Source organism: Nerophis ophidion, linkage group LG22, assembly GCF_033978795.1.
Source record: "Nerophis ophidion isolate RoL-2023_Sa linkage group LG22, RoL_Noph_v1.0, whole genome shotgun sequence".
NCBI classification, from domain to species: Eukaryota; Metazoa; Chordata; class Actinopteri; order Syngnathiformes; family Syngnathidae; genus Nerophis; species Nerophis ophidion.
The window spans coordinates 35,075,842-35,093,209 of record NC_084632.1 but is presented as its reverse complement, the minus strand read 5'-3'; the positions used below and the strand labels follow the sequence as shown (position 1 = coordinate 35,093,209).

At 41.0% G+C, this 17,368-nt stretch overlaps 1 protein-coding gene across 1 annotated transcript in view; it reads right to left on the bottom strand.

The window, feature by feature from the left end:
- Nucleotides 1-17,368, bottom strand: part of adcy1a (adenylate cyclase 1a) — a 196,422-nt gene that overhangs the window by 66,619 nt on the left and 112,435 nt on the right. Inside the window, exon 9 of the mRNA XM_061883768.1 lies at nt 4,550-4,744. Within this exon, the coding sequence (XP_061739752.1) occupies nt 4,550-4,744 (195 nt within the window). The remainder of the gene's footprint in view (nt 1-4,549; nt 4,745-17,368) is intronic.

The window sequence follows — 17,368 nt, the reverse complement described above, 5'->3', positions numbered from 1 at the left end:
AAAACATAACATGATCAAACATAAGACCTGAGGCGTGACAAAGTGCACTTTTGTGCATGATGTCACACAAGATATTTCAATAACTGTCAAATAAAAATGAGCTGCATGATAGGAAATCAAATATTGTTTGTCCTTCACTGTGTGGTCGGTTACTGCGGTCGTTATCTTCTTCTTTTGTTGACCATTTTTTTCATACCGTGTTGATCTGGAAATAGTTGCTACGGCATTTGTGGGTGTGGCACCGGCCGCAGATCTTGACATGCGGAGTTTCAAGCACTCTTCATTCTCTAGCAGGTGACTTTTCAAAAGATGCTACATTAGCAGTGCTGCTACTTTTTGTAGCAACGCTTTTGCCGCATAAATGTTGAACATCTTCCCGCTTGAAGCCAAACCATCACTGGACATTGGATCCTGTGCTGTTTTTCTTGGGAATGTATTCTTCCTCCAATTGTTACCAGATTTGCACGTTCTCTCTCTCGTATTACCACCCGCACCGCACCTTCAGCATCACAGCTAACGTTACCATGTCGCTACCTCTCTGCTCCGCTGGGAGCCTGCGACGTTGCACGCGTGACGTATGTAAGAAGGTGTGCTTGTTTTACATCTTTGTGAGAAAGAGAGACAAGAAAGAGTGGGAAGTGCCCAAAGCTAAAATCAACTCAAGAGAATGTATTCTTGAATATTACGAAAGTCATTTTCTATATCGCAAAGAGATAAACCCGCGATATATCGAGTATATCGATATATCGCCCGGCCCTAGCTGACGTTTTCATACACTTTGGGCTCTTGATAATTAGTTTGAATCAGTATTTTTCTAGTGTGGAATAATTATGCGTCTTGTATCTACGCCATTATACATATTTGTGTAAATTGGTTATTTTCCTGGTACAAATCTGGTTTTTAAGCCACTCCACAAAATTTTCAATAGAGTTGAGGTTGGAGCTTTGTCAAGAACATTGCAGAAGCTTGATTCCAGCCTGCTTTTTACAGTCCGAAAACTGGTCCGGTGGCCATGGATGAAGTACTGGCTGTCTAGAGTCTGGACCCAGGATGGACCGCTCGTCCAGAGTCGGGACCCAGGATGGACCACTCGCCTGTGTATCGGCTGGGGACATCTCTGTGCTGCTGATCCGCCTCCGCTTGGGATGGTTTCCTGCTGGCTCAACTTTGGACGAGACACTTGCTACTATATTGGATCCACTTTGGAATAGACTCTCACCGTTATGTTAGATCCACTATGGATTGGACTTTAACAATATCATGTTAGACCCGCTCGACATCCATAGCTTTAGGTCCGCTAAGGGGTGGTGGGGGGAGGGTTGCCCACATATGCGGTCCTCTCCAAGGTTTCTCATAGTCAGCATTGTCACTGTCACCGACGTCCCACTGGGGTGAGTTTTTCCTTGCCCATATGTGGGCTCGACCGAGGATGTCGTTGTGGTTTGTGCAGCCCTTTGAGACACTTGTGATTTAGGGCTATATAAATAAACATTGATTGATTGATTGATTGATTAAAAAAAACAAAAAAACAAAAACAAAAAAAATTCTTGTTTTTAAAAATCAGGGAATCTAGATAAATCACTGCACGTAAGCAATGATATTATGGACTTTTGATCCCTCAGGCGGTACTGCATCAAAAAGCGACATCACCGTGTAAAGGATATCGCCACATGGGCTCAGGAACACTTCAGAAAACCACTGTAAGTAACATATGCGGTCCTCTCCAAGGTTTCTCATCGTCATCATTGTCACTGTCACCGACGTCCCACTGGGGTGAGTTTTTCCTTGCCCATATGTGGGCTCTACCGAGGATGTCGTTGTGGTTTGTGCAGCCCTTTGAGACACTTGTGATTTAGGGCTGTAAAAAATAAACATTGATTGATTGATTGATTGATTGATTGATTGATTGATTGATTGATTGATTGATTAAAAAAAACAAAAAACAAAAAATTCTTGTTTTTAAAAATCAGGGAATCTAGGTAAATCACTGCACGTAAGCAATGATATTATGGACTTTTGATCCCTCAGGCGGTACTGCATCAAAAAGCGACATCACCGTGTAAAGGATATCGCCACATGGGCTCAGGAACACTTCAGAAAACCACTGTAAGTAACATATGCGGTCCTCTCCAAGGTTTCTCATAGTCATCATTGTCACTGTCACCGACGTCCCACTGGGGTGAGTTTTTCCTTGCCCATATGTGGGCTCTACCGAGGATGTCGTTGTGGTTTGTGCAGCCCTTTGAGACACTTGTGATTTAGGGCTGTATGAATAAACATTGATTGATTGATTGATTGATTGATTGATTGATTGATTGATTGATTAAAAAAACAAAAAAACAAAAAATTCTTGTTTTTAAAAATCAGGGAATCTAGATAAATCACTGCACATAAGCAATGATATTATGGACCTTTGATCCCTCAGGCGGTACTGCATCAAAAAGCGACATCACCGTGTAAAGGATATCGCCACATGGGCTCAGGAACACTTCAGAAAACCACTGTAAGTAACATATGCGGTCCTCTCCAAGGTTTCTCATAGTCATCATTGTCACTGTCACCGACGTCCCAATGGGGTGAGTTTTTCCTTGCCCATATGTGGGCTCTACCGAGGATGTCGTTGTGGTTTGTGCAGCCCTTTGAGACACTTGTGATTTAGGGCTATATAAATAAACATTGATTGATTGATTGATTGATTGATTGATTAAAAAACAAAAAAAACAAAAACACAAAAAAATCTTGTTTTTAAAAATCAGGGAATCTAGATAAATCACTGCACGTAAGCAATGATATTATGGACCTTTGATCCCTCAGGCTGTACTGTATTAAAAAGCGACATCAGTGTGTAAAAGATATCACCACATGGCCTCAGGAACACTTCAGAAAACCACTGTCAGTAACTACAGTTTGTCGCTACATCTGTAAGTGCAAGTTAAAACTCTACTATGCAAAGCTAAAGCCATTTATCAACAACACCCAGAAACGCCGACAGCTTTGCTGGGCCCGAGCTCATCTAAGACGGACTGATGCAAAGTGGAAAAGTGTTCTGTGGTCTAACAAGTCCACATTTCAAATAGTTTTTTGGACCAAAGAGGAAAACGACCATCCAGTTAGTTATAGGTACAAAGTTCAAAATCCTGCATCTGTGATGGTATGGGGGTCTATTATATATATATATATATATATATATATATATATATATATATATATATATTTCAAAATGCAACACGGAACGACACAGGAGGTCCTTCATACCGACAGCCATCAGAAAGTATAATGCATATGTTCCTTCTTGACTGCACTTAAATGTACAATATATGTAGAATATATTTATATTATATATATAATATATGATAAAACAATTATATTATTTATTATTATTATTGTCTATTTTGAGCGAACTGTGGTGCTGAATTTCCACCAGGGATCAATGAAGTACTTTATTTTCTATTCTATTCTATTCTATTCTATTCTATTCTATTATTAGTGCCCAAGGCATGGGTAACTTACACATCTGTGAAGGCACCATTAATGCTGAAACGTACATACAGGTTTTGGAGCAACATATGTTTCTCTCCAAACAACGTTATCACTGACCCCCGTGCTTATTTGAGCAAGAAAATGCCAAGCCACATATTACAACAGCGTGGCTTCATAGTAAAAGAGTGCGGCTACTACAATGGCCAGCTAGTACTCCAGACCTGTCTCACATTGAAAATGTGTGGTGCAATATGTAGCCTAACATTCCACAACGGAGATCCAGGACAGTTAAACAACTTAAGCTGTACATCAAGCAAGAATTGTAAAAAATTCCACCTGAAAAGCTTCAAAAATTGGTCTCCCTAGTTCCAAAACGTTAACTGAGTGTTGCTATTAGGAAAGGCCATGTAACACAGTGGTAAAAATTCCCCGCTGCCAACTTTTTTGCAACGAGTTGCTGCCATTAAATTCTAAATTAATGATTATATACAAAAAATATGTTTCTCAGTTCGAACATTAAACTACCTTGTCTTTGCAGTCTATAAATATAAGTTGAAAAGGATTTGCAGATCCTTGTAGTCTGTTTGTATTTATAAATTACACAATCTGCCAACTTCACTGGTTTTGGGTTTTGTATCATCCTGGAAAAAAATCAATCTTTCAGTGGCCAACATTTAAAAGACATTCATGCAATGCTCAGTGCTTAGTATGTATACTTTTGACTGTAACTCGATATAATATACTGTTGTATATATATCAGCAGCTGGGGCGGTATAGCTCGGTTAGTAGAGTGGCCGTGCCAGCAACTTGGGGGTTCCAGGTTCGATCCCCGCTTCCGCCATTCTAGTCACTGCCATTGTTTCCTTGGGCAAGACACTTTACCCACCTGCTCCCACTGCCACCCACACTAGTTTAAATGTAACTTAGATATCGGTTTCCACAATGTAAAATTACTTTGAGTCACTAGAGAAAAACGCTATATAAATATACTTCTTTCTTATAAGTACTGTAAACATTTACACAAGTCTTTTCCAATCGGCATATGTTGCGTAAGTGTGATTGTTCTTACCCTGCGTTCCCTGTTCCTGTTCCTGAAGAACAACGTCATGGAGTTAAGATCCGATGTCTCCGACTCGGTCTGCCGAGCTTCTATGAGCCTTCCGATGTAACGGTTGACCCGAGTTCCTGGCGAGTGCTGGACGGTGGCGGCGGAGAAGGAAGTTCGATTTCTTAACTTCTCTGATGCAGTCCGTAAGGCTCTCCGCTGTCACAAACACCACACACACATGACAGTTAGACTCTGATAGTGATACGGTATTAGACTTAGACTATTTGATCTGTTTTTCTGTTGCATACAAAAGCTGTGAGCATACATTTCCATCATTGGTAGTAAATCTGTTTATGGATTTAACAAAAGCATTTGACACAATTAATCATGGCATCTTAATCAGGGGTATCAAACACGTGGCCCGCGAGACGTTATTTTGCGTCCCGCACCTTAATATGAAACTGTAATGTTGGTGCGACCCACGAGTTTTATATGAATAGCCCTTCACAGCGTCATACTTGTATACCCCCAATTTTTCCGGGAGACTCCCAATTTTCAGTGCCCCTCCAGAGGTTGTCATTCTCCCGAATTTCACCCATACAAGAATATTAAGGGGGTGCCGTGGAGGCACTGCCTTTAGCGTCCTCTATTACCTGTACAAACAGCAAGCCAGCCCAGCCACCTGTTGTATTTGGCTTCTCTAAGACATACTTGATCAACAGCCATACAGGTCACACTGAGGGTGGCCGTATAAACAACTTTAACACTGTTACACTGTGAACCCACACCAAACAAAAATGACAAACACATTTTGGGAGAACATCCGCACCGTAACACAACATAAACACAACAGAACAAATACCCAGAATCCCATGCAGCCCTAAGACTTCCGGGCTACAATATACACTCCCAGTGCCCCCAACCTTGCCCCTTATTGACGAGACGGCAGGTTGTAAAGGACGCTAAATGCAATGCCATCACGGTACGCCCTTAATATTGTTGTCCGTGTGAAAACCGGGAGAATGATTGCTCCGGGAGATTGTTGGGAGGGGCACTGATATTCGGGTGTTTCCCGGAAAGATCGCGAGAGTTGGCCAGTATGTTGCTGGGGCTGGAAAGCCATTCAAAGAAGGTGAATTCATTAAAAAGTGCATGTTAGATTTTTAAAGAAATCTTATCTTGCGGCCCAGCCTCACCCAGTTTCTGCATCCAGTGGCCCCCATGTAAATTGAGTTTGAGACCCCTGATCTTAATAAACCAATTAGAACGGTATGGCATCAGATGGTTGGTCTTGAACTGGGTTAACCAACAGGAAGCAATATGTGAAGATATGCGAACACACTTCTACGGAGCTGAAAATATTTTGTGGTGTACCTCAGGGATCAATACTTGGACCAAAATTGTTCAATCTCTATATAAAGGACATTTGTAAAGGTACAAAGGACTTAAAGTTAGTATTATTTGCAGATGATACAACTGTGTTTTGTTCAGGAGAGAACACACAGAAGCTAATACAAATAGTAACAGAAGAAATGTACAAATTAAAAAGATGTTTTGACAAAAAAACAGACTATCTTTAAATCTCAGTAATACTAAAGTAATGCTATTTGGTAACAGTTGAAGGGAAAGTCACACACAAATACAAGTAGACGGAATAGAAATTGAAAGCGGAAAAGAAAACACATTGTTCGGTGTAACAATAGATCAGGTGTTCGCAACCTTTTTTCAGTGATGTACCCCCTCTGAACATTTTTTTAATTCAAGTCCCCCCTAATCAGAGCAAAGCATTTTTGGATGAAAAAAAGAGATAAAGACGTACAAACGTTTGTATAACAGTGCAAAATATTGCTCATTTGTAGTGGTCTTTCTTGAACTATTTGGAAAAAAAGATATACAAATAATTAAAAACTAGTTGATAAATAAACAAGTGATTCAATTATATAAAATATTTCTACACATAGAAGTAATCATCAACTTAAAGTGCCCTCTTTGGGGATTGTAATAGAGATCCATCTGGATTCATGAACTTCATTCTGAACATTTCTTCACAAAAAAAAAAAATCTTTACATCAATATTTATGGAACATGTCCACAAAAAATTTAGCTGTCAACACTGAATATTGTATTGTTGTGTTTCTTTTCACAGTTTATGAACTTACATTCATATTTTGTTGAAGTATTATTCAATAAATATATTTAAAAAGGATTTTTGAATTGTTGCTATTTTTAGATAATGTTTTAAAAATCTCACGTACCCCTTGGCATACCTTCAAGTACCCCCAGGGGTATGCGTACCCCCAGGGGTATGCGTACCCCCATTTGAGAAACACTGCAATAGATGATAAAATTAACTGGAAATCTCATGTAAAAAATTCACAACATAAAGTAGCAGGAAACATGTCAATAATGAATAAAGCAAAACATGTTGTAGACCAAAAATCACTTCATATTCTTTAGTGCTCGCTAGTGTTGCCATATCTGAGTTATTGTATAGAAATATGGGGAAACAACTACAAATGCGCGCTTTATTCACTAAGTATGTTACAAAAAAAAAACTATTAGAATAATATATAATGTTGGATATAGAGAACATACAAACCTTTTATTTATTGAATCAAAAAGATTAAAATTCAACTATATGGTGCATTTGCAAACAGTTAAAGTTATGTACAACGCAAACTATAGACTGCTACCCAAGAATGTACGACAATTCTTCTCAACAAAAGACGAGAAATATAACCTTAGATGAAAATTTAACTTAAAACATTGGCATGCTTGTACAACACTTAAAACCTTTAGCATATCAGTATGTGGAATTTCATTATAAATAAATAAAGGATAAATGGGTTGTATTTGTATAGCGCTTTTCTACCTTCAAGGTACTCAAAGCGCTTTGACACTACTTCCACATTTACCCATTCACACACACATTCACACACTGATGGAGGGAGCTGCCATGCAAGGCGCCAACCAGCACCCATCAGGAGCAAGGGTGAAGGGTCTTGCTCAGGACACAACGGACGTGACGAGGTTGGTACTAGGTGGGGATTGAACTAGGGACTCTCGAGTTGCGCACGGCCACTCTTCCACTGCGCCACGCCGTCCCTAATGAGACGGTTTAACCAAAGAAATCAATCACAGCACTAATATGATACATGTGGAGAGGGGAGTGGCCTGCGGCCCTGCCGCAGAACGGGATGTGCCAGGACCGGCCTCGAAGACAGCGACTTGTGAGTGGATGGCCCAGGTGGGCCTTGTTATCTAATCACCTGTCGCCTTTATTAGCAGCAGCTGGTATGAGACACGGAGTTGGAGCTGGAGTGGAAGCAAGAGAGAGCGAGAGAGACCCAAGACGCAGAAATACTTTGCTGGAATGCGAAACACCTGCACTATTTTCATGGAAATAAAACAGGGTTGTAACCCTACTCCGGGATCTTAGGAACCACCTGGAGGGCAACCTCCACAATTCAGTTTAAGAGATTGTTCAAATTACAAGTGTTCACACAGAACAATAATTATGATGAACATCTTGAACCCGTCTTTTTCTTTTTTTTTCTTTTCAGAGTAATGTATTTAATATGTGTTTACTTACTATTGTATATTATTTATTTATTCACTGTTCTGTTACAGGGATCAAGGGAATTGGATAAAATTGCTGTGGAATTAAAAAGGGGTAGGATTAAATAAGCTCTGCTTCTTCCTCCTCCTTTTCGGACATGTTGTAGTGAAACAACTGGAAATATGTGATGCATTACATTGGATCGAATGCATGTTCGAAATAAACTGAAACTGAACTGATTGGAAATGAACGCCGTAGGAGTAAGAGCCGCCCCAAAACATCCACTATGAACGGGGAGGAAATTGCATTTACTTTCCCTGAACACATACTCTATCTAAAAGACATTAAAAAATAAAAAATAAAAGCCTTCAACCCTGGAACATTTCCAACTGTCAAGTAGTTTGAGCATTTTTTTATTTTTAAACACAATTCACCTGTACTAATGTTTTTTAAACTGTTTTATATGAACACATTTATTGTCAATGCAATTTGCCATCACTTCACTGGACAGACACAAAATCTACAACAACAACAACCTACGTGGCTGCACTGAGCCCTTTTTTGTAGTGCATATCCTTTTAAAAAAAACTTCATACCTGACATTGCAACTCTTAAAAATTACTCAGTGTTATGCGGGAACCTGTACTTTGTTTATAAAAGAAAACATCACCGACAGATAGGACGTTGCAAAAGGGTACTACAATTTAATAGATCACAACATCCATCCATGCATTTTCTACCGCTTATTCCTTTTTGGGGTCGCGGGGGGCGCTGGCGCCTATCTCAGCTACAATCGGGCAGAAGGCGGTGTACACCCTGGACAAGTCGCCACCTCATCGCAGCAGTCTGTCCTCATTTAATACTAGCTGGATGGATCTTTTTTGTCATTGCACAAGTACAACAGCATTTTGTTTACAGCACAACAAGAACAAGAACGCTGATGGATCGCCACAAGGCGCCCCGTAAAAGATGGGAGAAAGGTAGACGCTGGGGGAGGATGAGTAAAAAAAAAAAAAAAAATCTCTGGGGAAAAATAATCCATAGCAAAACACATAAACCAAGGCTGCCTCTTGTCACCGATTCTGTTGATAACTTTTGTGGACAGAATTTCTAGGCGCAGTCAGGCCGTTGAGCAGATCCGTTTTGGTGACTTCAGTAAACCATTCTCAGTTTTTACAGTTCGTCCCCACTACTGTAAATGCAATGAGAAATCCATTTTGTCAACAACACCCAGAAACGCTGCCGGCTTCGCTAAACCCGAGCTCATCTAACACGGACTGATGCAAAGTGGAAACGTTTTCTGTGGTCTGACGAGTCCGCATTTCAAATTGTTTTTGGAACCTATGGACGTCGTGTCCTCCGGAGCAAAGAGGTAAAGAACCATCCGGACTGTTCTATGCGCAAAGTTCAAAAGCCAGCATTTGTGATGGCATGGGGGTGTATTAGTGCCCAAGGCATGGGTAACCATTAATGCCGAAAAGCACATAGAGGTTTTGGAGCAACATACACCATATTGCCAAAATAATTTGGCCACCCATTCAAATGATCAGAATCACGTGTCCTGATCACTAGGTGTATAAAATCAAGCACTTAGGCATGGAGACTGTTTTCTACATTCAAGTTCATATGTGGTTTAAAGGAGATGGCCAAATACGTTTGGCAATATAGTGTATGTTGCCATCCAAGCAACGTTATTATGGACGCCCCTGCTTATTTCAGCAAGACAATCCCGAGCCACGTGTTACAACAGCGTGGCTTCATAGTAAAAGAGTGCGGGTACTACACTGGCCTCCCTGTAGTCCAGACCTGTCTCCCATTGAAAATGCGTGGCTCATTATGAAGAGAAAGCTGGTACCATTTATTTTAGCTACTGCTTCTGCTGCCAATGAGGTAATGTAAACAAAATTAGTCAGATGATGTCCGAAGCTCTATAGCCCTACATAGCCTAAAACTCCCTTTCTACCTCTCTTTCCTGGCGCTCATCCAGTCACCACTAACTCAGATTGGACACATTCACACAAAAGTGTGTGAAAAGAACAGCGCTGGGTAGAAAAAGTGGATGATATTCAATGAATTAAAGAACTACGTAATCAAAACCAAAGAAATGACAAGAGTGACTGACTTGACGAAGCAGTTTGAATGTATAGCGCTGCCAGTCTGCACCATGCTGATGCAAAATAAGTCGAAAAAGTTATTGTGGGGTGGGGGCGTGGCCTGCGGGCCTGCATCGAAACAGGGTGTGCCAGGACCGGCTTCGAGATCAGCGACAGGTGCGTAGATGGCCCACCTGGGCCTGATTATCGAATCACCTGTCGCTCCATTAAAAGGCAGCAGCCGGAGAGGAGAGTGGAGTTGGTGGTGGAGCGCGAGCGAGAGCGAGACTGACGACACTGCAGAGAAACCTTTTGTGTGCTCAATTGATCCAAAAGACAACTGCTGAAAAAGCAACCCCAAAAGGCTTTGCACGTTTTATTGTAAAATAAAACATTGTCGTCAACCTGGAAGAGCCTGGCATGTCGGTAATTGGTGGTCCGAAGAACCCGGAGGTTCAAGACTCATTAGTCGAAGGTATGGGAGTACCAAGGTGCAGTCAAAGGGTGTTAAAAAGCTGCCGGACCACTCGGGGTCAGACTGCGTTCTCAGTGAAGGCCTCAGATCTGTGGAACTCTTTGCCATTGGAGTTAAAGTCACAGTTGGACATTAAACTTTTCTCCACAAAACTGAAAATGTGGCTTACTCAGTGGATTATTGGTTGGAGTGTCCACCCTGAGGTCGGTAGGTTGTGAGTTCAAACCCCGGCCGAGTCATACCGAAGACTATAAAAATGGGACCCTTTACCTCCCTGCTTTGCATTGATTGATTGATTGAAACTTTTATTAGTAGATTGCACAGTTCAGTACATATTCCGTACATCCATCCATCCATTTTTTTACCGCTTATTCCCTTCGTACAATTGACCATTAAATGCTAACACCAGAATAAGTTTTTCCATTTTTTTAAGTCGGGGTCCATCAGCATCAATGGCACTCAGCATCAATGGTTGGAATTGGGGGTTAAATCATCAAAATGATTCCCGAGCGTGGCCACCGCTGCTGCTCACCGCTCCCCTCAGCTCCCAGGGGGTGAACAAGCGGATGGGTCAAATGCAGAGAATAATTTCGCCAAACCTAGTGTGTGTGTGACAATCTTTGGTACTTAATGGTGTGTGTGATGAAGAAACAGCTCAAGTAAGATAACACAGACGTCTGAGTTTCAAGGTAAATGTTGTACGTTACTATTACTTTACTTCATACAACCACCGACGTTGTATGAATTACATTCTATTGAATGTTTATGGTACAATATTATTAATATCAATCAAGAAAATAACTTATATTGTATGTATACAACATAAGTTAAAAACGTATAAATAACTTGTAAAAAACATATTTTGTATATACAGTTGTGATCAAAATTATTCAACCCCCACACAATTTTGGTGTTTTAGCAAGTTGGACATTTATTCCGTATTTTTGTTTATCGTCATATCAAATAAAGATGTGTCAAATAGACAAATGCAACTTAAATTGTAAAACTGTATTTTACAAAATACCAAAAAAGGACATTTTTCTTAATATCTCATTGACAAAATGATTCAACCCCCTAGTTACATGCATCTTTAGTACTTAGTAGAACACCCTTTGGCAGTAATTACATCCTTCAAACGTGATACATAACCGGACACAAGCTTCTTGCAACCATCTTCAGGTATTTTAGCCCATTCCTTTTGATCAAAGACCTCCAGTTCATTCATATTCTTGGGCTTGCGTGCTGCAACTGCCTTCTTCAAGTCCAACCACAGGTTTTCTAGAGGATTTAGGTCTGGCGACTGTGAAGGCCACTCCAGTGTCTTCCAGCCCTTCTTCTGCAACCACTCTGATGTTGATTTGGAGGTATGCTTGGGATCGTTGTCCTGTTGGAAGGTCCAACGTCTCCCAAGCCTCAGCTTCGTCACTGACTTCATGACATTTTGCAGCTAATATATCCTGGTAGGAAATAAAATTCATAATGCCTTGAACGCGCTGGAGATTCCCGGTACCTGAGGCAGAGAAACATACCCCAAAGCATGATTGACCCCCCACCATGCTTAACAGTAGGCAAGGTGTTCTTCTCTTTGTAAGCTTCATTTTTTCTCCTCCAGACATAACATTGATTAATAGGCCCAAAGAGTTCCAGTTTTGTCTCATCCCTCCATAGAACAGTTTCCCAAAACCTTTGGGGTTTGTCCAGATGATTTTTGGCATACTGGAGTCTATTTTTCTTGTGCCTGGTAGTCAGAAGTGGGGTGCGCCTGGGAGTTCTGGCATGGAGGCCTTCATCTGCGTTCCCCCCTCTGCAATGTCCTGTTGTAGTTCCTCAGCTGTTACCCGGGGGTTTTTCACCACTGTACGCTTCAAATACCGGACAGCAGTTGCACACAGCATCCTCTTTCTACCACGCCCAGGTAGTGTTTCCACTGTGCCTTTAGCTTCAAACCTGCAAATTATGCTCCCAACTGTGTCTCTTGGAATGTGTAATGTCTTTGCTATTTTCTTATATCCATATCCTTTCTTATGAAGAGAAAGTACCTCCTCTCTTGACTTCTTTGACTTCTTTGACCACTCCCTGGACTTCACCATGTTGCAAATACACCATTGACCATCTACAAGAAGCCGAGCGTCAGTTTTTTTCAATCAGTTTAATTGTTGCTCGTTATGGTTCTAATCACATCTACAGGTGTTTTCAACACCTGATTGAAAAGACCTTACTCAAATTCTGTTTTTAAGAGTTATGATCTTCAAGGGGTTGAATAATTTTGTCAATGAGATATTAAGAGAAATGACACTGTTTGGTATGTTACAAAATATAATGTTGTAATTCAAGTTGCATTTGTCTATTTAATGCATCTTTATTTGATATGACTATTAACAAAATACAGAATAAATGTCCAACTTGCTAAAACACCAAAATTGTGTGGGGGTTGAATAATTTTGATCACAACTGTACACTATTTTTTTTATCTTTTTAAAAAGCATGTTACATGGAAAAATTGTGGTGTTTTGAGGGAGCCGGGCAAAGATTAAATCCATTTCAATTAGAGTTGTCCGCTAATATCGGCCTGCCGATATTATCGGCCGATAAATGCTTTAAAATGTAAAATCGGTTTCAAAAAGTAAAATTAATTAGTATTTAAAACGCCGCTGTACGGACGTAGGAGCAGTTGTGTCTACCAATCAGCAGCCCCTCCGCTCTCCCCTCTCCCCTCTCCCCTCTACCACACACAGCACAGGAGTTGCAGCACAACTGCAGCATGAGAGGTTAACTGGCGACGCTTAATGACCTGATCAAACCGCCGCGAGCGGAACATAACAACAACAGGAGTGTGTTGTTGCCGGTGCTGTAGCCGTGGCTAACAAGCGAGCTCACTCAGAGATTGACTAACAACACCATGTCTATGGTTTGGGATCATTTTAAAGTGTCTCTGACGGATTAAAAAAAAGGTCTATTTGCAATGACTGCAAAAAGTTGGTTATGCGAGGAGGAACCAAGATATCTTCCTTTAATACCAGCAATTTGATCTCCCACCTTCTCAACAATCATAAGGAGATACACGATGGATACAAGTGGAAGATGGATGAAAAACAAACAAGGAAAACAAGTAGTACCACACAGTTGTCGCTTGAAGACTACGTCGAGAAAAAAACAAAAATACAAGAAAAATCACCCCAAGGCAAAAGCCCACGTTGCGTTCAGGGACTAAGCACGCAGTATGTCAAAAGTTAGGGTGGAGTTTGGTGTGGCTAGTCTGCCCTGCATGGTGCACACTTTGCAGCTCGCAGTGAACGGAGGTGCCCTATCTCAACGCAGCATTTCAATCAATCAATCAATCAATCAATTCCTTTATTGTCATTGTCATAAATAACACTTAAGTCATACAAGTCAATGAGATTTTGTTTGAGCTTTGTCCAGCGGCATAGAAACTGCATTGATGTGCAGGTTGACCATAGTTTACAGTTTAGCTTAGCATTTGTCTATGACAGGGGTCACCAACCTTTTTGAAACCAAAAGCTACTTCTTGGGTAATGATTAATGCGAAGGGCTACCAGTTTGATACACACTTAAATAAATTGCCAGAAATAGCCAATTTGCTCAATTTACCTTAAATAAATAAATCTACTTATAAAAAAATTAGTATTTCTGTCTGTCATTCTGTCGTACATTTTTTTTCCTTTTACGGAAGGTTTTTTGTAGAGATTAAATGATGAAAAAACCACTTAATTGAACGGTTTAAAAGAGGAGAAAACAGGAAAAAAAATGAAAATGTAATTTTGAAACATAGTTTATCTTCAATTTCGACACTTTAAAATTCAAAATTCAATAAAAAAAAAATAAGAAAAAACTAGTTAATTCGAATCTTTTTGAAAAAAATTAAAAAAAGATTTTATGGAACATCATTAGTAATTTTTCCTGATTAAGATTCATTTTAGAATTTTGATGACATATTTTGAATAGGTTAAAATCCAATCTGCACTTTGTTAGAATATATAACAAATTGGACCAAGCTATATTTACTTAATAAAAACAAATCATTATTTCTTCAAGATTTTCCAGAACAAACATTTTAAAAGAAATTCTAAAGACTTTGAAATAAGATTTAAATTTGATTCTACAGATTTTTTAGATTTGCCAGAATATTTTTTTTTAATTTTAATCATAAGTTTGAAGAAATATTTCACAAATATTCTTTGTCGAAAAAACAGAAGATAAAATGAAGAATTAAATTAAAATGTATTTATTAATTTTTACAATAAATAAAAATAAAAATTACTTCAACATTGATTTAAATTGTCAGGAAAGAAGAGGAAGGAATTTAAAAGGTAAAAAGGTATGTGTTTAAAAATCGTAAAATCTTTTTTAAGGTTGTATTTTTTCTCTAAAATTTTCTTTCTGAAAGTTATAAGAAGCAAAGTAAAAAAATAAATTAATTTATTTAAACAAGTGAAGACCAAGTCTTTAAAATATTTTCTTGGATATTCAAATTCTATTTGACTTTTGTCTCCCTTAGAATTAAAAATGTCAAGCAAAGCGAGACCACCTTGCTAGTAAATAAATACCATTTAAAAAATAGAGCCAGCTCACTGGTAAGTGCTGCTATTTGAGCTATTTTTAGAACAGGCCAGCGGGCTACTCATCTGGTCCTTACGGGCTACCTGGTCACCACCGCGTTGGTGACCCCTGGTCTATGAGAACACATAGAGATGGGTGTTGATGCTGCAGCAATGCAATATCCAGAGCACAATTATCGAGGTGGTGAAGAGTGAGGTAATAAGATGGTCGGGGGCAATAAAGGGGCATGCTGTTCATTTAGCAGTCTCACAGCCTGGGGATACAGACTGTGAGACATTCTGGTGGTCCTGGCGCGACTCGATCTGTACCTCCTTCCAGAGGGTAGCAGGTTGAAGAGGCCATGTGCTGGATGTTATCTGTCCTTTAGGGATGTTGCGTACTCGCTTTAAGCAACGAGCTGTGTACATGGCACTCATCTCTGGGATTATAGTCCTTGCTGTTTTAACCACTCGCTGGAGGGCCTGTTGGTTTGTTTTAGTGCAGCTAGAGAACCACACTAAAAAGCCGTAGGTGAGGACACTGCTGATGGCACAGTTGTAAAAGTTTACCATTGATTTCTGGAGAATGTTTGCGCATTTTAGTTTCCATCCATCCATTTATCTTCTTCCGCTTATCCGAGGTCGGGTCGTGGGGGCAACAGCCTAAGCAGGGAAACCCAGACTTCCCTCTCCCCAGCCACTTCGTCTAGCTCTTCCCGGGGGATCCCGAGGCGTTCCCAGGCCAGCCAAGAGACATAATCTTCCCAACGTGTCCTGGGTCTTCCCCGTGGCCTCCTACCGGTTGGACGTGCCCGAAACACCTCCCTAGGGAGGCGTTCGGGTGGCATCCTGACCAGATGCCCGAACCACCTCATCTGGCTCCTCTCGATGTGGAGGAGCAGCGGCTTTACTTTGAGTTCCTCCCGGATGGCAGAGCTTCTCACCTTATCTCTAAGGGAGAGCCCCGCCACACGGCGGAGGAAACTCATTTCGGCCGCTTGTACCCGTGATCTTATCCTTTCGGTCATGACCCAAAGCTCATGACCATAGATGAGGATGGGAACGTAGATCGACCGGTAAATTGAGAGCTTTGCCTTCCGGCTCAGCTCCTTCTTCACCACAAAAAATCGGTACAGCGTCCGCATTACTGAAGACGCCGAACCGATCCGCCTGTCGATCTCACGATCCACTCTTCCCTCACTCGTGAACAAGACTCCTAGGTACTTGAACTCCTCCACTTGGGGCAGGGTCTCCTCCCCAACCCGGAGATGGCATTCCACCCTTTTCCGGGCGAGAACCATGGACTTGGAGGTGCTGATTCTCATTCCGGTCGCTTCACACTCGGCTGCGAACCGATCCAGTGAGAGCTGAAGATCCCGGTCAGATGAAGCCATCAGGACCACATCATCTGCAAAAAGCAGAGACCTAATCCTGCGGTCACCAAACCGGAACCCCTCAACGCCTTGACTGCGCCTAGAAATTCTGTCCATAAAAATTATGAACAGAATCGGTGACAAAGGACAGCCTTGGCGGAGTCCAACCCTCACTGGAAATGTGTTCGACTTACTGCCGGCAATGCGGACCAAGCTCTGACACTGATCATACAGGGAGTGGACCGCCACAATAAGACAGTCCGATACCCCATACTCTCTGAGCACTCCCCACAGGACTTCCCGAGGGACACGGTCGAATGCCTTCTCCAAGTCCATAAAACACATGTAGACTTGTTGGGCAAACTCCCACGCACCCTCAAGAACCCTGCCGAGAGCATAGAGCTGGTCCACAGTTCCACAACCAGGACAAAAACCACATTGTTCCTCCTGAATCCAAGGTTCGACTATCCGGCGAAGCCTCCTCTCCAGTATACCTGAATATACCTTACCGGGATGGTAAGCTTATTCAAGTTTATTTATTTAGTTTCCTTAGAAAGAAAATACTTTGTTGGGCTTTTCCGACTGTAGAAGCAGTGTTAACGTCCCAGCATAGATCTTCTGTGATGGTCCCTCTTAAAAATTGGAATTGTTTGACCCGTTCTACGAGATTGTTATTAATTACAATTGGAGGGTGTTCTTTCTGCCATTTCCTGCGGAAGTCTACAATTAGTTATTTGGTTTTGTTCGTGTTAAGAACCAAGTTGTTGTTAGCACACCTGTTGGA